Here is a 24,024-nt window from a genome sequence, read left to right on the forward strand (position 1 = left end):
AAAATCACGTTTTATTTATATAACATTGATTCTTCTATCCTGTATTGTGATAGCGGCAACCTCGTTGAAGACTTAATGAATAATGTTTTTCACAACATTTGTGTGACGTTTACTGATGGTTTATAGTTGATAGGGTGTGAACGTTTACTGTCAAATGTTATCTCATATACTATATGTTTATTTCATTAAGTACAGGTGTACATCTGAACCACGGTAGACTTCCCTTATTCACGCCAGGATCCGCTGTTCCGCTTATTCCGTCCTCGAGGGTTTCAGCATGGTGATCAACGCCTACATGCCTCAATGTCGACTTTTTACGCAAACCCTTAAAAATATAACTTATGTTGTTAATTAATCTTCAAGTACACATGGCACGGAAAGTGTAACAGGATTTATTTGACATGACGTCGTACAACCATACCAGGAGCTACAAGTCCCGCGAGACGGTGACCAAAATCCGGGTGATGAAGAGGAGCGAGCCGGGATGTCCTTTCCTCGCGGGGGAGGGGAGGGGAGTGTCATATGCAAATTGGCTGTTTCAAGATCCAGTCGTCACCCCGCTTTGTATATATAACGTAAAATCTCAACTTTTAATCACTCCTTCCTTTAAATTGTTGATGGTACAGCTGGAGGTGAAAGTCAAATCATGGGTCTCAAAGGTAGGCAACCAAGAACTCTCATGAAATTATGCCTGTTCGTTACACGTTGTAACATTTGAGAACCTTTTTGTTGGTGGAGTATTAATTGTAAAATGTGGATTTAAAGCTGTTTTTTTAAACTAGGAAACTAACCCTGAAATCGTTTTTCCACGGTACAGTAAACTACAGTAAACTTTTAGTTCGTTATAACCGTAATTCGTTATAAGCATATATGCAGCATAACTACAGCAAATAGTCGGGACTAAAAACGTTAGTTCGTTACATCCGTCAGTTCGTTATAAGCGTGTTCGTTATAACCGTAGTTTACTGTACATCTTTTATATGGCAAATTTTCGTTTTCCTTTGGATAGGATTTAGAGAATAACCAACGAGGAATTACTCATTATCTGTCTTGTGAATAAATGGTGTTAATGCCGGGCCTTTGGTGAAGGACTTGCAGCATTCATTCACTGGGGACAGATAATCTGTAATTCCGAGTTTCGAGTAGGTTACTCATTTAAGAGAGAAAATGAAGAAAAAACATGTCACGCAACCCTACAGAGAAACCTGATTGAAGTTGAATATCCAGAACTTGGTTTAAAAAATGACATCAGTACAAAATAACATGAACATTCGATGTGGGATAAATGTTAATTATTTGTGTTCATGAATTGTTTGATAGGCATTTCTTAGAAGTTGACGGATGACAAAGTAGACACAATTTATGGATAAAAACGTCTTTATATTTTCTGTACGTAATGTCGACGTTTCGGTATAGATCCTTAAGCAACGGTATAAGGTTTTCCCCCCGAGCGTCGCTCATACAGTGAAATATAGAAGTTGTTATCCATAACTTGTATCTACTTTCTTATGTTAATGTCTATATAAAAAAAAATATCCATAATAAAATATGGATTGTCAAGTTAAAGTACTGCTGAAATCCAGGTTGTGTATTGCTATGTTCCCTATATTTACCTTCTTGTGAGGCGACCATGCTGGTCGTAAGAGGCGACTAACGGGATCGGGTGGTCAGACTGGCTGACTTGGTTGGTGCATGTCATCGTATCCCAATTGCGTGAATCGGTGCTCATGATGTCAATCACTGGATTGTCTGGTCAAGACTGGATTATTTACAGACCGCCGTCACATAGCTGGAATATTGCTGAGTGCGGCGTTAAACAACAAATAAACAAATAAACAAACAAACAAACCTACTTGTGTCACATAAAGTAGTGATGAAAGTCCGTTTAAATAGGCAATCAAACATGTGCACGGGGTTGTCCAACGTCTTATACGAAATCGTAAGCCGAATACATGTCGCGTTCCGGTGTTCCAGGCCATGTGTTCACAGTGAATACAGGTTTGGAACATGCAATAGGTTGTATCTGGAGAAGCTGCTGCCATCCACTAAAGACATGCTTTCTTGTTCTCGTACATAAAACCAGGCCTTCCAGCGTCAACATAGAAGTGGTATAAAACCTTAAAGGGGAAGTGTACACGCAAAAATCACTTTCTTTCTTTTTCTAAACAAAACGCAATTTTAGAATTAATTAGTATCTGTGTTTGAAAATATACACTCATTTTTTTCACAGTGAAAGTAGGAAGCTCACAATAGTGTGAAAATGATATGCCGTTATGAGGCCTTCGTTTTTCGAGCTAAACAGGCCTGAGTTATCCCCCTTAGATTATGACGTAATTGGTGCCAATTCAACTGGGTCCCTGTCTATTCTCAACGCAAAAGATATCAAGTACCAGTTTGCGGTAAAACAACATGGTCTACGACACACTCCGACGCAGTGGTGACTCAGCATAACACTATGCTGGCTGGCATCTGAGACGCTAGAATCACACATCTAGACCTACACCACGTGAAGCGGCTCTAACAAAGCATGATGACGTCATAATGTTTATCAATTGGCACCAATGACGTCATATTGCAAGGGGCATAAGCCATTGTGTTTTTGTTGTGGAAATAGAACACTTGGTAAATGTGAAAAATATAAATCGTTTTAATGCGAAAAATATGTTAATTAATTGTGATATTTTTATATTTTTGTCTATGACACTTCTAGGTTAACACTTTTAATGTGGAAAAAGTACAAGAAAAATAGGTTAATTTCCGTGTGAACTTGCCCTTTAAGAAGGACCGCAACGGTCATTGACCTCCAAGGAAGGCATTCGCTGCTGTTGAACAAAAAACCTGTTTTAACGAAGTATCAAACCAGCACAGGCAGCAAATATTTAGACTGCAAAAGACGACACCACAGTGTAGGCTTAGGGACATATAGATATAGGACCCTATGCTTATGTATAATTGAGTGTGTTGAGTGAGTTGGGATTTATTCTGCACTAGGGGAAGGACAGACATTGACTCACTTTTGGTACGTACCCTTGGGGGTCACCGCATAGGGCTGATGTTGAGTGATGCCCCTATTTGTCACCTTACCCACAAGCTTCGCGTCTCGTAGACCTCTGGGCGCTCAAGACAAAGGTCGTATTAAGAAACACGAATTAGAAAGTCTGTGGGAACAAGCGTTTGTTCTGCGCGGGTGTGGAATGCTGGCGTGAGTGAGTATGATTATACGCCGCTTTTAGCAATATTCCAGCAATACCACAGCGGGGGACATCTGAAATGGGCTTCACACATTCACCTTTGTGGGGAATCGAACCTGGGTCTTTGGCGTGTCGAGGGAACGCTTTACCCGCTGGGCTACCCGCTCCTGGAACGCTGGATCTTTGAAGCTCTAGAACTCAAAATTATCTGTAACCCGTAGCTACCGAAGATAACACATCTATGTAATGGTCATACAAGTGACTGAACGCATGAGCAATGATCCATGCTATCGGGTACAATCCACGCAATAAGCCACCCGATCCCCATTTTGTTTGGCTTTCACGGATGTCCTTGTGACGTATTCTTGTGACGTATTCTGCACGGATAAGAAACTGTAACATAATTTATCCCAAACACGTTTTGTCTAAATTCCAAGTGATGGAGGCTGAGGTTGAAGTTTGAACTACGCAAAGAACCTGTTACAAGCCTGGTTTAACTCGGAGATGTTTACATAGAACAAGTGGGATCGGCAGCTGAAAAAAGAAAGTCAGCTTGTTATGCTACAAATGTCCATTGAAAACATGATTGATCAGCTCTTAAAATGTGGCTTGTTGACATAAATAGAAACAAACCTGCACGAAACGTGTCCACTTTCTGTTCATGAGATCCAAGGTCTGTCTTGTTATTGATGACTTCCAAATGCTGCTTGATGGCAAGTAACATCCAGATGCAACCAACGTCTGCATCTAAACGACACAACGGATTTAATAATGAAGCTGCCATCCATACAAACTTCGTCAATACTTCACGTTCTCGTCTCTTTGATGTAAGAAGCATGATGGTGACATGATGGAGTAGCCTTGTGTATACTAGACCGTGAAGTAATGACGTGATGGGGAGCCTTGTGTATACAAGACCATGAAGTATTGATGTCATGGAGAAACCTTGTGTAATACACGACTGTAAAGTATTGTCGTGATGGAGGAACCTAAAGTATACAAAACCGTAAAGTATTGACGTGATTGAGGAACCTAGTGTTTACACGATTGTAAAGTATTGACGTGATGGAGGAACCTTGTCTATACGAGGCCGTGAAGTATTGACGTGATGCAGGAACCTAGTGTATACAAGACAATGGAGTATTGACGTGATGCAGGAACCTAGTGTATACAAGGCCATGAAGTATTGACGTGATGGAGGAACCTAGTGTATACACGACTGTGAAGTATTGACGTCATAGAGGAACCTAGTGTATACACGACTGTAAAGTATTGACGTGAAGGAGGAACCTAGTGTATACACGACTGTATAGTATTGACGTGATGGAGGAACCTAGTGTATACACGACTGTAAAGTATTGACGTGACGGAGGAACCTAGTGTATACACGACTGTATAGTATTGACGTGATGGAGGAACCTAGTGTATACACGACTGTAAAGTATTGACGTGACGGAGGAACCTAGTGTATAAAAGGCCATGGAGTATTGACGTGATGGAGGAACCTAGTGTATACAAGGCCATTGAGTATTGACGTGATGGAGGAACCTAGTGTATACAAGGCCATGGAGTATTGACGTGATGGAGGCACCTAGTGTATACAAGACTGTAAAGTATTGACGTGACGGAGGAACCTAGTGTATAAAAGGCCATGTAGTATTGACGTGATGGAGGAACCTAGTGTATACAAGGCCATGGAGTATTGACGTGATGGAGGCACCTAGTGTATACAAGACTGTAAAGTATTGACGTGACGGAGGAACCTAGTGTATAAAAGGCCATGTAGTATTGACGTGATGGAGGAACCTAGTGTATACAAGGCCATGGAGTATTGACGTGATGGAGGCACCTAGTGTATACAAGACTGTAAATTATTGACGTGATGCAGGAACCTAGTGTATACAAGGCCATGAAGTATTGACGTGATAGAGGGACCTAGTGTGTACACGACTGTATAGTATTGACGAGATTGAGGAACCTAGTGTATACAAGGCCATGGAGTATTGACGTGATGGAGGCACCTAGTGTATACAAGACTGTAAAGTATTGACGTGAAGGAGGAACCTAGTGTATAAAAGGCCATGGAGTATTGACGTGATGGAGGAACCTAGTGTATACAAGGCCATTGAGTATTGACGTGATGGAGGCACCTAGTGTATACAAGACCGTAAAGTATTGACGTGATGCAGGAACCTAGTGTATACAAGGCCATGAAGTATTGACGTGATGGAGGAGCCTAGTGTATACACGACTGTGAAGTATTGACGTCATAGAGGAACCTAGTGTATACACGACTGTAAAGTATTGACGTGAAGGAGGAACCTAGTGTATACACGACTGTAAAGTATTGACGTGATGGAGGAACCTAGTGTTTACAAGACCGTAAAGTATGGACGTGATGGAGGAACCTAGTGTATAAAAGGCCATGGAGTATTGACGTGATGGAGGCACCTAGTGTATACAAGACTGTAAAGTATTGACGTGATGGAGGAACCTAGTGTATAAACGACTGTAAAGTATTGACGTGATGGAGGAACCTAGTGTATACACGACTGTATAGTATTGACGAGATTGAGGAACCTAGTGTATACAAGGCCATGGAGTATTGACGTGATGGAGGCACCTAGTGTATACAAGACCGTAAAGTATTGACGTGATGGAGGAACCTAGTGTATAAACGACTGTAAAGTATTGACGTGATGGAGGAACCTAGTGTATATACGACTGTATAGTATTGACGTGATGGAGGAACCTAGTGTATACACGACTGTAAAGTATTGACGTGATGGAGGCACCTTGTGTATAGAAATACACAAGGCCGTAAAGTATTGACGTGACGGAGGAACCCAGTGTATACACGACTGTATAGTATTGACGTGATGGAGGAACCTAGTGTATACAAGGCGGTGAAGTATATTGACGTGATGCAGGAACCTAGTGTATACACGACTGTAAAGTATTGACGAGATGGCGGAACCTAGTGTATACAAGGCCATTGAGTATTGACGTGATGGAGGCACCTAGTGTATACAAGGCCATGGAGTATTGACGTGATGGAGGAACCCAGTGTATACAAGACCGTCAAGTATTGACGAGATGGAGGAACCTAATGTATACAAGACCGTGCAGTGTTGACCTAGAGTAAACAAGAATGTGAAGTATTGACGTGATAGAGAAACCTAGAGTAAACAAAACCGGGAAGTACTGACGAGAAGGAGAAACCTAGAGTAAACAAGACCAGGAAGTATTGACGAGAGGGAGGAACCTAGAGTAAACAAGACCGGGAAGTATTGACGAGAAGGAGAAACCTAGAGTAAACGAGACCGGGAAGTATTGACGAGAAGGAGGAACCTAGAGTATACAAAACCAGGAAGTATTGACGAGAAGGGGGAACCTAGAGTAAACAAGACCGTCAAGTATTGACGTTATAAAGAAACCTAGAGTAAACAAGACCGTGAAGTATTGACGTGATAGAGAAACCTAGAGTAAAGAAGACTGTGAAGTATTGACGAGATGGAGGCACCTAGAGTAAACAAGACCGTGAAGTATTGACGTTATAAAGAAACCTAGAGTAAACAAGACCGTGAAGTATTGACGTGATAGAGAAACCTAGAGTAAAGAAGACTGTGAAGTATTGACGAGATGGAGGCACCTAGAGTAAACAAGACCGTGAAGTATTGACGAGATGGAGGAACCTAGAGTATAAAAGACTGTGAAGTATTGACGTTATAGAGAAACCTAGAGTAAACAAGACTGTGAAGTATTGACGTGATGGAGGAACCTAGAGTAAACAAGACCGTGAAGTATTGACGTTATAGAGAAACCTAGAGTAAACAAGACCGTGAAATATTGACGTGATAGAGAAACCTAGAGTAAAGAAGACTGTGAAGTATTGACGAGATGGAGGAACCTAGAGTAAACAAGACCGTCAAGTATTGACGAGAGGGAGGAACCTAGAGTAAACAAGACCGGGAAGTATTGACGAGAAGGAGAAACCTAGAGTAAACAAGACCGGGAAGTATTGACGAGAAGGAGGAACCTAGAGTAAACAAGACTGTGAAGTATTGACGTGATAGAGGAACCTAGAGTAAACAAGACCGGGAAGTATTGACGAGAAGGAGGAACCTAGAGTATACAAAACCAGGAAGTATTGACGAGAAGGAGGAACCTAGAGTATACAAAACCAGGAAGTATTGACGTGATAGAGGAACCTAGAGTAAACAAGACCGGGAAGTATTGACGTGATAGAGGCATCCAACCTTGGGGGCGCTAGAATCCTGTGATCGAGGGTTCAGATCACGGTTCGCATATTTTGTTTCTAGATTTATTAGCACCTCACCCATGCTCGAGGATTTTACCTTGGCCGTAAACGTCTGAGACCTCCATCAATTCCGATTTTCCTCGCACAAACATCTGACGCACCATGATATAACTGAAATAATGTTCGGAATTATATGCAACTCATTTGAAAAGACCAATCACGCAAAGAAAATTCCTTATACCAATTTGACAGTATGATAATAAGGATCCTTCATTTTTCAGAAACGACACCTGACGCAGAACAAGGGCCTGTCGACAGCACCAACCAGGAATCCTTCTGTGAGAAGTACACATCTTGTCGATGGGTCGTTGGTTACTTGTGTTGTTTAGTCCGACTCACTCAAACAACGCTACGACAATGCATAGGCATGGCGATTGTGGTCATGGCTATGCCCACCAGAGGACCGGATGTGACGTCAAGTTCGCCCGTCGTAGAGAATAATACGTTGTCTGACCATGTTTTCAGCGTGAGGAATGTTGATTTATTTATATAGGTGTTTTATAGTGTGTTGGATTTTACAAAGATAGAGATACGTAGAGAGAGAATTTGTTATGAATACACCTGAAATAGAGCAACCTGTGTAAGCATAAGCACAGACGCGTATGAGGTCGAATTTCTGTTCGCCCCAAGACTCTTTCTAGGTTTGTCAGCACATTACCCGTGCTCGTAGGTTTCACCAAAGTGGTAAACGTCTGAGATTTGCATCTCTTAGGGTTTTCTCCTGACACGCCTTGATATAACTGGAATACTGTTTAAAGCGGCGTTAAACCCAACTCACTCACACACTCACTGAGAAATCGTTACCAACCGATCCCCAGTGTAGCCGACTCAATCATGAGGCATTAGAGATGTGTTTTGCCCTTGTTCCTTCGACTGAATTAAGTCATTATTATGGAATAAAACTTACGCCCAAGTGTGAAATATTGCAACCTTATCATCGGTAAGGTAGGGCTTAAATCTTATACAGTACACAAAGGACAAATATAATGAGTGAGTGAGTCTTATTTTACGCCGCAGTATTTAAGAAATATCAACCATACTCATTGTGCGTCCGCGGATTTAATTACCTACAAGACTATCCTATCAGTAGGATCAAATTGAACTGATATTTATGATAATATTTAACATGATTTAGTCATTATCATTTTCCAGACCTCAGAATTCACATGGACCTCGGAATTCGAGGGTTTGATTCTATCGGCCTACACATTTGGTTTCCTAGCATCACCGATCATTGGTGGGTATGTTGCTGGGAAATATGGCGGGAAGATTGTCATAACGGTCTCCCTCGTCGTTGGTTCAATAGTTACCATAGCAACTCCAGTAGCAGCACGGGCATGTCCCATATCTATGGTGGTTCTTCGGGCTGTCGTCGGACTCTTTTTGGTAAATTCGATTTATGATTTTTATATTTCTTTTTTATCAAGTCTATTTTTCACAATGAAATTCTAAACAAATTAATATTTATAATTGTGTTATGTCTTTTCTTGTCATAATTTCTGATACATTTCGAGGTTATTAGTAAATAGAGAGATAATACTCTGAATAAACGAGGATGTAGGTCGTCAAGTTCAAAACATTGGCATGCAGCTCAATTCATTAATACGAAAGCATTCACTAATACACAAGCCTTGCAGCATCCCCTTATCCCTCAACCTGTTTCCAGGGGGGCGTAGATCCGGCCATCCAATCTCTGTGGTCAAAGTGGGCACCAAAAGACGAGAAGGCATCCCTTACGACATGTGCCTACTCCGGTATGTGAGAACTCAATATGAGCTTGCTCTGGAATGGTATAACTCAATATGAGCTTGCGCTGGAATGGTATAACTCAAATATGTGCTTGCTCAGGTATTTGATAACTCAAATATATGATTGCTCTAGTATGCGATAACTCAAATATGTGCTTGCACTGGTATATGATAAAACTGATACATGCTTCCTCCAGTATAAGTATGCGATAACTCAAATATATGCTTGCTCCGGTATGCGATAAATCTCATATATGCTTGCTCTGGTATATGATAAAACTGATATATGCTTTCTCCGGTACGTGAAAACCTCTTTTACGTGCCCACTTTAATATGGGATAACTCTTTTATGTGCCTACTTCAGTATGTAATAACTCTTTTATGTGCCCACTTCAATATGGGATAACTCTTTTATGTGCCTACTTGAATATGGGATAACTCTTTTTTTGTGTCTTCGTCGGTTTGTGATAACTCTTTTATGTGCCTACTTCAGTATGTAATAACTCTTTTAGGTGCCTACTTCAGTATGTAATAACTCTTTTAGGTGCCTACTTCAGTATGTAATAACTCTTTTATGTGCCTTCGTCGATATGTGATGACTCTTTTATGTGCCTACTTCAGTATGTAATAACTCTTTTATGTGCCCACTTCAATATGGGATAACTCTTTTATGTGCCTACTTCAGTATGTAATAACTCTTTTATGTGCCCACTTCAATATGGGATAACTCTTTTATGTGCCTACTTCAGTATGTAATAACTCTTTTATATGCCCACTTCAATATGGGATAACTCTTTTATGTGCCTACTTCAGTATGTAATAACTCTTTTATGTGCCCACTTCAATATGGGATAACTCTTTTATGTGCCTACTTGAATATGGGATAACTCTTTTTTTGTGTCTTCGTCGGTTTGTGATAACTCTTTTATGTGCCTACTTCAGTATGTAATAACTCTTTTAGGTGCCTACTTCAGTATGTAATAACTCTTTTAGGTGCCTACTTCAGTATGTAATAACTCTTTTATGTGCCTTCGTCGATATGTGATGACTCTTTTATGTGCCTACTTCAGTATGTAATAACTCTTTTATGTGCCCACTTCAATATGGGATAACTCTTTTATGTGCCTACTTCAGTATGTAATAACTCTTTTATATGCCCACTTCAATATGGGATAACTCTTTTATGTGCCTACTTCAGTATGTAATAACTCTTTTATGTGCCCACTTCAATATGGGATAACTCTTTTATGTGCCTACTTCAGTATGTAATAACTCTTTTATGTGCCCACTTCAATATGGGATAACTCTTTTATGTGCCTACTTCAGTATGTAATAACTCTTTTATATGCCCACTTCAATATGGGATAACTCTTTTATGTGCCTACTTGAATATGGGATAACTCTTTTTTTGTGTCTTCGTCGGTTTGTGATAACTCTTTTATGTGCCTACTTCAGTATGTAATAACTCTTTTAGGTGCCTACTTCAGTATGTAATAACTCTTTTAGGTGCCTACTTCAGTATGTAATAACTCTTTTATGTGCCTTCGTCGATATGTGATGACTCTTTTATGTGCCTACTTCAGTATGTAATAACTCTTTTATGTGCCCACTTCAATATGGGATAACTCTTTTATGTGCCTACTTCAGTATGTAATAACTCTTTTATATGCCCACTTCAATATGGGATAACTCTTTTATGTGCCTACTTCAGTATGTAATAACTCTTTTATGTGCCCACTTCAATATGGGATAACTCTTTTATGTGCCTACTTCAGTATGTAATAACTCTTTTATATGCCCACTTCAATATGGGATAACTCTTTTATGTGCCTACTTGAATATGGGATAACTCTTTTTTTGTGTCTTCGTCGGTTTGTGATAACTCTTTTATGTGCCTACTTCAGTATGTAATAACTCTTTTAGGTGCCTACTTCAGTATGTAATAACTCTTTTAGGTGCCTACTTCAGTATGTAATAACTCTTTTATGTGCCTTCGTCGATATGTGATGACTCTTTTATGTGCCTACTTCAGTATGTAATAACTCTTTTAGGTGCCTACTTCAGTATGTAATAACTGGTTTATGTGCCTTCGTCGGTATGTAATAACTCTTTTATGTGCCTACTTCAGTATGTAATAACTGTTTTATGTGCCTACTTCAGTATGTGATAACTCTTTTATGTGCCTACTTCAGTATGTAATAACTCTTTTATGTGCCTACTTCAGTATGTAATAACTCTTTTATGTGCCTACTTCAGTATGTAATAACTGTTTTATGTGCCTACTTCAGTATGTGATAACTCTTGTGTGGTTACCACGTTGAAATGATAACTATTGTATATGCTTACTCCCGTAGGTGATAAATCTTGCATGTTCCTTCTGCTAGAGTGTTATGTGCTTACTCTGGTATCCGCCTACTTTCAGACTGGCTTGTGCTTACTCTGATTTGCGAATTGTCTATGACGTGCTTATTCAGGCTGGCATGTGCTTACTTTCATACTGGTATGGTCTTACTCTGGTATCTGCTTACTTTCAAAATGGTGTGTGCTTACTCCAAGGTACGCCTAGTCCGTAACGTGCTTAGTTACGACTTGTATTTGATTACGATCTTACTGATATATTCTTGCGTGTGCTTACTCTGGCATGTAGAATAAAATGTGCTTAAGCTGAAGTTTACTCATTAGCACATGTGTACTCTATTGTTTCGCACAAAATATCGCCGTTTCGCTTGACAAACAAAGCATGAATTAACAGGATGGAACATGATATTTTTTCCAGTTTGAGTTTAAAAGCTGTTCAAATTAAGCTGTGTATAATTCCCCTGGTAAAAAAGTATTAAAAACGTAAACGATGACGGTAGTCGGTTTCACTACACAAGAACAGACATAGTTTAATAAATAAAACTCCTTCACATATAGATACGTCTTCCATACAACTCTGGAAAATTATTAAGCACCTCAAACAAATGCGATCTTATATTTCATTAATAAATAGCAGTTATTTAAAAAAAAATCGCATTTACAAAGTGACACATTCATATTATTGTAATGAAATGCTGAAACGTAATTAGATTGTGTGATGACATATTTCATTACTGTTCCATGATAATAAGTATGGATAAGATATATGGATGAACAACTTCTTTATTACAATTAGGAGCGACGTTTTGGTGTAGGCTCTAACACCGTTATCAAGCAGTTGATGGTAGGTACCACTTGCTTGATAACTATGTTAGAACCTTCACAGAAACGTAGTTCCTAATTATAATAAAAAAGTTGTTCATCCTTATATCTTATCCTTAATTAGTACTCCAAGTTCCATATTCCTCTCAAAGACGATTTCCATGACAATAGTTGTTTGACAATTGCTTCTTCTGTGTCTTACATCATATACGACCGGATTCCTGCGATCTCTTGGAGGAACATACATACCAACTTGTCATCACGTATCGATGGTATCTTAGACATGTATGGCAATGGGATCGGTGTCATATGTGGATATTTCCAAACAATACACGGACGTTCGGAAAGAACAGTTTTCCAGGTGTATTTTTCATGAAACCAACGAAATGTCAGAATTCACAAAACATGCTGTTTCCCCAGGTGTAAGTATTGGCGGAATTCTGACGTTCTTCATCTCAGGATATCTCGGCGGCGTCTCCCTGGACAACGGATGGCCTCTCATCTTCTACGTGTTTGGTAAGTCGACATTCTGCCATTCGGAAATGTTCTCCACATGTCTGCCTTGAAACTTTGCATTGCTGATGCATTGAATGTTGCAACCTTGACCAAACAACTTTTGAGCAAGAGTCGTATGACGCTCTTAGACATCTTCGTGGAAAGAGCGCATGCTCGTTTGTACCTCGTTAGACACCAAGGGCTGGAGAGCTGCAATATTGCTCGGCTTAAAGATAAAGTTGACTATTGGAACGTTAAAGTCACCACTCTTGTCACACACTCTGAATCTTTACGCTAAATATGAAACAGATGCACTTTGTGTATACTGTGTGTAGGGATCTTAAGGTTGGGATACCAGACAATATCAACGGAATACAATCTGAGTGGTTGTATTAGCAGATTGCCACAGATCACTGTAATACCCAAACAGCCGATCCCAATTTAAGGACATTAGGCTTAACCACGGACTATATAACCGCCTTAACGAACACTTGAATTTAACCCAAATGTTAAAAGCCCTTTATAGTAATGCTTGTGAACTGACATATACCAAGACCCTTCAATTGGATATTCGCTGATGGACAACGTCAACATAAGGTGAAGAAACATCCGAATTGAACACAATTTGTGACCAACCATTTTTGTTTGTTTGTTTGTTGTTTAACGCTGCACTCAGCAATATTCCTGCTATATGATGGCGGTATGTAAATAATCAAGTCTGGACCAGACAATCCAGTGATTGACATCATGAGAGTTGATCCAGGCAATTGGGACACGATGACATGCATCAAGCAAGTCAGATAGCCTGACTACCCGATCCCGTTAGTCGCGTATTACGACCAGCCATGAGATAAGGGACCTTCTGGGTGAAAAATCACATTTTGACTTTTCATTATGTTTTACAACAACATTTTCTTCGGAACGCAAAAATACAATTCACAAGCTTCAATTCATATTTATTACAGAGATACATGACACCACACATGGCTATCTTCACTGAAGTAAATTTACGTCAAACGGTCCCTTTTTTCCTGGTGGGTCACATTTGGTAAATATCATATGATTAGTCCTACTAGTAGACTTCAGTGGGGCTGTCCTTTCTATAATCAAATGCACGAACTATGTCTGCCCTTTGTAGGTGGTTTCACACTGCTCTGTGTGTTTCCCTGGGTGGTGTTTGTGTCCGACTCCCCAAGGGACCACCCCCGCATCACGGAGAAAGAGATGAAACTGTTCACCCGGGATCAGACAGCTGGAAAAATGGACAGAAAGGCAAGTGAGACGATATTTAAAGAAAACGTAATCTTGTTGATATGTATTGAGTAATGACATACTGATATTATATTTATCTTAAAATATAAAATAGACATTTAACTCCTCAAGTCACGCGAATGAATCTGCCATTAGTAACCTGCCAGAGTGTTTTTGTTTTTGTTGTTTAAACGCCGCACTCAGCAATATTCCAGCTATTTGACGGCGGTCTGTAAATAATCAAGTCTGGACCAGACAATCCAGTGATTGACATCATGAGCATCGATCCACGCAATTGGGATACGATGACATGCATCAACCATGTCAGCGAGCCTGACCACCCGATCCCGTTAGTCGCCACTTACAACAAGCATAGTCGCCACTTACAACAAGCATAGTCGCCACTTACAACAAGCATAGTCGCCACTTACAACAAGCATAGTCGCCACTTACAACAAGCATAGTCGCCACTTACAACAAGCATAGTCGCCTCTTACAACAAGCATAGTCGCCTCTTACGGCAAGCATAGTTCCTAATATTCCTTGCCATTTGTGCGTAACTGTCATGTGAGATGTCGTCATTATAACTACCGTTACAAAGCAATTTTCCCCATCGTCTTACGTTACTGAGTGATGCATCAGAGACAAAATCATGTCAGCATCTTTTCCGCATGTATTTTTTGCGATTATGTAGCGTTAGGCTTCAATGAAATAAATAGAAGACCACCCTTTTTTAACCTTTCCGAGTTACTCCTCCCCTTGTTTTGTCTGTATTTATTTACCGCCAGGACTTCAAAAGTTCACCTGACCACTTAGGACATTAACTGCTCATTGATTGAAAACGTCTTCCTGGTAACCGATATTTGACAAAGTTTAATTTCGTTTATAGTTACGCTATAGTTTATGGTAGTTCATGGAACATCAAAACATTTGATTTTTCCCACACGACAAACCTAAGGACAAACGTTATTCCTTGATTTGTTTGTCTCTAAGCGAAGTGACCATAGATAGTTACAAATAGTTACTCTTTCTTCAAAGGTTTTAAGGGGCAATCGGATAGCTTAGTGGTTAAAGCGTTGGCTCGTCACGCCGAAGACCCGGGATCGATTCCCCACATGGGTACAATTGGTAAAGCCCATTTTCCGCGTTGATATTGCTGGAATATAGCTAAATGCGGCGTAAAAACATACTCGACCACTCAAATGTTTAGGACAGTTTGCCAAAAAAGTAAATGTCATTTGAAATGCTGGTCTTCCTCATCGATGACATCTATGACAAATGTGGGGATAAGACATGCAGGTGCAAGCTAGGCATCCCAATTGGCTCCAACTGTTCTCCCCTTCTTGCTGATCTGTTCTTTTTGTATATAAATCAGAATTTCTGCTCGGATTGGCAAAATGCAAAAAAAAAGGGAATGGGCCAAAAGAAAATGATTTCTTTATAACGATATAGATAATATAATGGTATTTTATTCAATATTTGTCTAGTGCACTGTAAAAGCCCGTCAGTTTCGAAAACTTACCTTCCAACGATAACCGGTACTGTTAACTACAATAGGGCATAAAACCATTTCTTCTAAATCCGGACATGTGTTTGTGCAGATGACTCCCGTGGAACGTTACCATTTGGTTTAACAGAGTTTCACTGAATACTTTTTCTATATCATCTTATTCAACGTCAACGTTGTCCTTGTAGATGCCGCGGCCGCCATGGAGTAAGATGTTGACGTCGCCGGCGGTGTGGGCCATCCTCATCGCCCACATCTCCTACTCCTGGGTGACGTCATGGGTCATGGCGTACCTGCCTAAATATATGAAACAGATACTCCATTATGATATTGAAGAGGTGATGATTAGGGTTGAAACTTAAGCCACAATCTGCCCGTGATCCGGGGTAGAACAGATCTTCAGCAAGCCTTGCTTGCCGTAAAAGACGACTGTGCGTGTCGTAAGAGGCGATTAACGGTATCGGGTGGTCAGGCTCGCTGACTTGGTTGATGCATGTCATCGTATCCCAATTGCGTGGATCGATGCTCATGATGTCAATCACTGGATTGTCTGTGGTCCAGACTCAATTATTTACAGACCGCTGTCATATAGCTGGAATATTGCTGAGAGCGGCGTTAAACAACAAACAAACCAGACCAAACTTAATCCAGAATTAGTGGCCCAGTCGTCGTCATCAACGCAATCTGCTGTGCAGAGTTGCGTCCATTAGCCATGTCACAATCCGATTAGCTTTGGTCCGAATGCCAGGTTGGCTATGATATTAGTTCTTGTATGACAGCACCAGATCAGTAAATTAACATTAAACAAGGATAGGACATGTGGATGAACAGCTTTATTGATACAATTAGTAGCGACGATACGATGTAGAACCTACACCGAAAGGTCGCTCCTAATTGTAATAAAGAAGTTGCTCATCCATATATCTTATCATTACTTAGTACTCAAACTTCTAAATGCCCCCAAGGGGTAGCCTAGTGGTTAAAGCGTTCGCTCGTCACGCCGAAGACCCGGGTTCGATTCCCGACATGGGTACAATGTGTGAAGCCCATTTCTGGTTTCCCCCGCCGTGATATTGCTGGAATATTGCTAAAAAGCGGCGTAAAACCATACTCACTCACTCACTCTAAATGCCTCTCAAAGAAGTAAATTAACATATATTGTACTTCGGGCTTTCCTCCCGAAGATTAATATTTGAAATACTGTTTAAAGCGATATGAAACCAACCCACATACGTATTCGAATCGAACCAACGAATATGATCACGGATGGATGAAATAATTGCCTCTTTTGTGACAATAATGGGATGATAATATTGCGATAACTACAACTGATGACTGTCATGTTCTATTTAAAAAGAAGATGTTTATAGAGAACAAAATCAATAATGCAGAGTTATGTGTGCAAATTCACATGGAAAAACATGGTCTTGCAGGATGGCATACTGTCGTCAGCACCATTTGCTGGAAGGTTGTTGGTCGGCCTGGCTTCAGGCTACGTATCTGACTGGGTGCTCTCCAGGAGACTTCTGTCAACAGCCAATATTAGGAAGATGTTCCAGCTCGTGGGTACGTCATGGTAACGTCAGTGGCAAGATGTTTCTTATCTGGTGTATTTAGTGTATGTCAAATAGAAAATGGTTTACTTGGGGTTAACAATTATTATCGTGTTCCTGTCGTCACAAATGTACGTTATGATTGACGTCATTGCCATGACATCGTCAGAAAACCATTGTCTGGATGCCCTATGAGGATCCTGGTTAGAATTGGTCTTCAGTATGCTTGTCGTAAGAGGCGACTAACGGGATCAAGTAGCCAGGCGCGCTGACATGGTTGATGCATGTCATCGTATCCTAATTGCGTACATTAAATAAGAGATAAATCAAGTCAATAATCGTCATCTGATCAGACCCGAGTGAAACCAAGATCTGCTCGGGAGTTATATTTACGTATCGCTCGTCACCATGCCGTAAATAATGACGTATTTCTGTTGGTAAGGATATTGTTTGATTTTCAGGCTGTGTTGGTTGTGCAGCGTGTACCATTCCCATCGGGTTTCTGGACCATGAGAATCGAACTCTGGCTGTGATTCTGTTAATACTTGGTTTGTCCCTGCAGAACTGTACATCTGTCGCCTTCAGAATCAATCACCTCGATATAGCGCCAAGGTAGGTTATCATGCTGCCATAACAACCTAATAATAGGTAATATATGTGGTACATTGTCACGGTCATTGTTTGGCAAGGATAGCTGCATGTTGTCTTTAAAGAGGCATGGGTGGTACTGGCGGCGGTAGCAGATGTTGTTGTATAACTACCGGAAGTAATTAGTGTTTGCAGTGACATAAGGTTCCTGTTTGCGGCCGATTGGTTGCAGTGCTGGCATCAGTATTAACAGGAAATGAAGGTGGTAACAGAAATACATGTTAAACGTTTGGGAACAGTGACTGACTGAGTCAGTGAGTTGGGTTTAACGCCGCTTTTAACATTATTCTAGTAACATCGCGGCGTGTCAGCTTAATGTGGGAGGAAAGCCCGAAGTGATGCAGGTCTCAGACGTTTACCACTTCGGTGAAACCCACGAGCACGGGTATGGTGCTGACAAACCTAGAAACATAATTTGGGCGAACCGGGATTCGAACCCACAATCATAGGTTGGAGTTGAAGTGGATATACTGGTCGGTGTGGGTGGGCTTCCGGTAGCCACTAGTTTGGATTCTGTTTGTTGGGCTTCTGGCGACGAGGACATCCGGGAAGGGTAGTTGGTTGTCCTTTTCTATTTCTTCACCCACCTCAACAATTATCCACCAAGTCATCATCTCTGTACTTCATCCCAGACCTGCGAACCATAAACCCAAATCAGCGCCCTTGAAGATTATACCCGATCGCTGGGCTGTACCTCTATATAAATAATGAGTGAGTGAGTGAGTTTTGGTTTAACGCCGCTTTTAACATTATTCTAGTAACATCGCGGCGTGTCAGCTTAATGTGGGAGGAAAGCCCGAAGTGATGCAGGTCTCAGACGTTTACCACTTCGGTGAAACCCACGAGCACGGGTATGGTGCTGACAAACCTAGAAACATAATTTGGGCGAACCGGGATTCGAACCCACAATCATAGGTTTCTGACAGCCCAAGGGACGTAACTCCGGCTGTTGTAACAGAAGTACGTGTTGGAACAGGGGAAGCATAGGTGAAAGAAGGGTTTAGGCAGCGAGGTATTTACTTCTTCTTCAACCGCCTCAAAACTTCTATATCTCACCATTACTGCAACTCTTCCCGAAACGGTAGTGGTAACCGTAGTGACACAGAAGAGGGTGTGCCATCTTACACTGCGGTACCTTCAGCGTTAAGGTCTTCCCCTTCCGAAGACTGTTTGATAGTCCAGTGTGTGGTGTCTGCGTCAGGGAAACCTCTCTTGTTCGGATACCAGATGAGGGACGATTTGAAACGGTTTGTTTTGTTGATTTGAGCGCTTCCCATGTAGCCCATTTCGCAGGTTCATTCTGAATGCATTTACACTTTGATCACACAATTGGCCCATCCCTCACATGTGATATTCCATTAACCGTTCATGGTCAGTACTGGTGAACGTCTACAGTACTTTTGACTGATGCATTGGTTAATACTTCTTTTCAATCATTAACAAATTCTTCCTCTATTTCCTCCTACAGGTTTGCCGGTGTGATGATGGGCATAACCGTGACATGCGCAATGGCCGTCTCTCTGTCTGCACCGCTCATCACTTCGTACGTGATAAAACAGGTTTGTACAGCCCTGGGTGTAAAGATAAAAGTCTTCATACCGAAGAGACGCGATCATTTACTAGGATTGTGACCCAGTTTTGTCTATCAGCTTGTACATGGTATATGTTCTCTTGGTTTGGGCGCACCCATCTTCCACAGCATGGACGTTAACTGATTACAAAAGAATCTAGTTTCTACGCACAGGCAAGGGAGTTAGCTGACGAAAACAGTCCAGTTTCCTCCTTTGCCAAAGTAGGCCGAAATTTCTGAGTTATAGTTTGGCTGGCCTAATGAGTCCATCCATAGTCCAAAATAAAACTATCACGTAACGAAATCGACATCCGGTTCGTAAACCACATGGCGACTGCCGTGCAGATTACGGTCGAATGCAGGATTTGTCAATGCAAGATGATAATCAGTATAGATTATCCGCCGAAACAGATTCCTCTTGGCGTAAAGAGCAAACTAGCTGTGGAAATTATATGAATGGACATCTGAAAATCAGTGATGACACCAGGATCTGGTGTATACCGCCAATTGGGCGTCGACAGATAATTTACAAAACTTAATGTTTTTAATCAAAGTGCTTAAATGATTTGACGCACCCTTTTTATAACAAAATAGATCTTGATTATCGATCATATCGTCTTGACTGGGTGTCGGCATTTTGTTTGAAGCAAATGCATGTGACACAAGGGGTGGAATCTCATAGGTCAGTAGGAGGGACATAGAAAGGACATAACTCGTACAAGCCACTGGTGGCGCAATGATCGATCCACGAAATCCCAGCCAAGTTCGGCAAGGGTGAAAACTGGACTTTTACAGTCAATTAACTCCCTTGCCCCTGGAAGATGGGATGCACTGCCCGTGGAGATTATCACACAGATCCCGACGTTGACACTAACCCAGGACCTATTTCTCTAGAAGAATTAAGAGATGCTATCTTGTCAAAGTTACATTGGACATTAAAAAACTAACAGCTCTAAATGTGGTCAACTTGAGGTGACAGTAATATTAATCTAATCTGATATGAACGACTATATGTATTTAAATCAGATCTTAGTTCTCGCTACCACTAAATAAAATCATTACGGATCACGCCAGAACGACCTTTACTCCGACCAATCATAGCGTCTCCAGATCGGGAAAGTGAACGTCGGAATGTTTTCTAATCATGCAGCCTCGAAAAGGTTAACACATGGCTGTTACAGACAGTACGAGTTATTCCGTCAAAATCATCGTCTGTCTCTCGCCTCAGTGGGGGAAGAGACATTGCAATCCCCGTGTGAAGTACTGCCATATGATCTCTGTCATTCCAGCATTTACTATTTTTTAGTTTTCAAATTATGAATCGATATTTTCAAAGCGTAGTCTTGAATGGAAGCCACCAGACCTAAACTGATTGGCTAATGGCAACTTCTTGCTGGTCATATTATTGGCCGGTTCAAAATTTTGGAAGGTCGTTCTGAAATGATCTGCAATTGGATGTCCTGTCCTAATGAGATTTTCATACGTACTGATATTGATTCTGTTTCTGATGACATTGAACGTGTCGTGAAAGTATATCTAAGACTGATGAATCTGGAATCTTTTGGTTGACGTGTTAATGCTATTCTCCGTTGTGCGCCAAGAGCAGATGGCAAGAGATCAATGGCATGCTAGGAAACAATGATGTCAAATTGTAATGAACGCTTTGCGTCTAAAATATGGAAAACATCTGACGTTACCCGTGTCCATCGTCTTGGTATAAGACACCGACAAGATTCAGGCAGTAAAGGCTTGACCCGTGGGTAACTTAAGCGGACTTTGAAGCAATTAACCGCACGTCAACGTCAAGAACTACATGTTCTCAAAAGCGTTATTCTGGCTACTTTAAGAATGGTAAATTTGTGACAAAACCTTGTGAAACTGCGAACAGTACCTCTGATACTTAACAGGAAACACATTTAAGCCGAGCAGGGTTTCAAATATTATTCAACTTGAAAATTGAAATTGAAACACTGTCGAATAGTCCACTTCCATAAATATATCCAGACGCCCTTATATAGCACATGTATGTAAAAAAAGACCCGTAAAACCTTCGAGTTTGTGCGTTGTGAGTGAAGATGAGAAACTTACTTTCCCGTGTTGGTACGCGAATGGATTGAGTCATAAAAAGTTGATGACAGTGACTTCATCTCGTACCCGCACAAATTCCAAATAGTGTGTCGTGTAGTGACATTCATCATCCAAAACTGGCTCCCACAGGAGATATCTACACTGTAGATATCGCTGCAATGAAATTGCATCACAATGCTTTGCAGACCATTGTGACGTCATTGGTTACCATGACGTCACAATCAAATGACATCACTAATGGCTCTGCTACTGAAGCTGTTAGCAGTACTTTTTACACTTAAAGGGCAAGTTCACACGGAAATGAACCTAATTTTCTTGTACTTTTTCCACAATAAAAGTGTTAACCTAGAAGTGTCATAGACAAAAATATAAAAATATCACAATTAATCAACATATGTTTTGCATTAAAACGATTTATATTTTTCACATTTACCAAGTGTTCTAATTCCATAACAAAAACACCATGGCTTATGCCCCTTGCAATATGACGTCATTGGTGCCAATTGATAAACATTATGACGTCATCATGCTTTGTTAGAGCCGCTTCACGTGGTGTAGGTACAGGTGTGTGATTCAAGCGTCTCAGATGCCAGCCAGCATAGTTTTATGCTGAGTCACCACTGCGCCGGAGTGTGTCGTAGGCCATGTTGTTTTACCGAAAACTTGTACTTGATATCTTTTGCGTTGAGAATAGACAGGGACCCAGTTGAATTGGCACCAATTACGTCATAATCCAAGGGAGATAACTCAGGCCTGTTTAGCTCGAAAAACGAAGGCCTCATAACGGCATATCATTTACACACTATTGTGAGCTTCCTACTTTCACTGTGAAAAAAATGAGTGTATATTTTCAAACACAGATACTAACTAATTCTAAAATTGCGTTTTGTTTAGAAAAAGAAAGAAAGTAATTTTTGCGTGTACATTTCCCCTTTAAGACACTGCTTATTACTGTCTACAAACTGAAAAAGTTTGAAGAATGATGTTGGATGATAAATAAAGACACTCGGGTGAGATTCTCTATTTGTTTATGGCAAGTCAGGCATAACTAAACGGATGGTTATCCTGTTTTCAGAATTTAGTGATTCTTATATAGTTGTTTTTGTGATGCCATGATCTCACGTACAGGTTAACACAACCTGTTGATAACAAATTTGGTCAGATATTGATAGGCATGTGTTATTCGTTTTAGTTAATTATTGTTAACGGCAGGCTTTATGGAGACGCAGAAGAGGAATATTCATATTGTGATCATCAGGGCTGTAGTCTGTTTTCGTTATCTGTTCTGTTATCTGAGTGAGTGAGTATGGTTTTACGCCGCTTTTAGCAATATTCCAGCAATATCACGGCGGGGGACACCAGAAATGGGCTTCACATGTTGTACCCATGTCGGGAATCGAACCCGGGTCTTCGGCGTAACGAGCGAACGCTTTAACCACTAGGCTACCCGACCGCCCCTCTGTTGTCTGAGTGAGTGTGAGTGTTTAAAGTGTTTGTCGTTATTTCATACTAATATACTTCTGGGTTTATTCTTCAGGGAACTAGAAAAGAATGGCAAATAATTTTCTCGATCGTTGGTGGTTTAAACATTGTCGGCGCAGGCGTATTTGTGTTATTTGGAAAAGGGACAGAACTTGACTGGGCAAGGGAAGTTACTACAGAAACACATACAACGCACGACGAGAACAATACTCCTTCAAATAATAATGCTATGGCGAGAAGAAGTCCCAGGAACACAGTTTCTGATGACAAAGTGCCCCGAACTGATGACGATGTGCACCAAACTGATGAAGATGTTCACCGAACGGATGAGGATGGGACCCGAGCTGAAGACGATGTGACCCGAACTGATAACGCTCTTTACCGTACGGATGACGATGTGCACCGAAATGATGACGATGTGTCCCGAATTGATGACGAGCGGACCCAAACTGAAGACAATGTGACCCGCTTATGATGTGCCCCGAACTGATATATGTACTCCAAACTGATGACGATGTGCCCCGAACTGAATACAGTGTACCCGTGTTTCTATGACATCTATTTATTGTCCTATGTCATTACTATGTTGCCCAGGTGACATCTCTACATTTTTCTTTGTCGCTACTATAGTTCCCCATGACATCTAAATATTTTCCTTTGTTGTTACTATATTTCCCCATGACATCTCTATATGTTCCTATGTCGTTACTATATTTCCCAATGACATCTCTATATTTTCCTATGTCATTACTATATTTCCCCATGACATCTCTATATTTTCCTATGTCGTTACTCTATTTCCAAGGTGACATCTAAAAATGTTCCTTTGTCGTTACTACATTTCCGAATGACATCTCTATATTTTCCTATGTCATTACTATACTTCCCCATGACATCTCTATATTTTCCTATGTCGTTACTCTATTTCCAAGGTGACATCTAAAAATGTTCCTTTGTCGTTACTACATTTCCGAATGACATCTCTATATT

At 40.7% G+C, this 24,024-nt stretch overlaps 1 protein-coding gene across 1 annotated transcript; it reads left to right on the plus strand.

The window, feature by feature from the left end:
- The first annotated feature begins 646 nt into the window (after positions 1–646).
- Positions 647–23,509, plus strand: LOC125374640 (uncharacterized transporter slc-17.2-like). The gene is made up of 11 exons (XM_048385711.1): positions 647–659; positions 7,734–7,978; positions 8,665–8,943; positions 9,179–9,266; positions 12,861–12,956; positions 14,074–14,207; positions 15,882–16,031; positions 17,127–17,259; positions 17,708–17,858; positions 19,363–19,453; positions 23,090–23,509. Exons 1-11 carry the CDS (start codon positions 647–649, stop codon positions 23,507–23,509), a joined length of 1,800 nt encoding a protein of 599 aa, XP_048241668.1.
- Positions 23,510–24,024: the final 515 nt, after the last annotated feature.

Source organism: Haliotis rufescens, unplaced genomic scaffold (genome assembly GCF_023055435.1).
Source record: "Haliotis rufescens isolate VD_foot unplaced genomic scaffold, xgHalRufe1.0.p SCAF_10, whole genome shotgun sequence".
Lineage (NCBI taxonomy): Eukaryota > Metazoa > Mollusca > Gastropoda > Lepetellida > Haliotidae > Haliotis > Haliotis rufescens.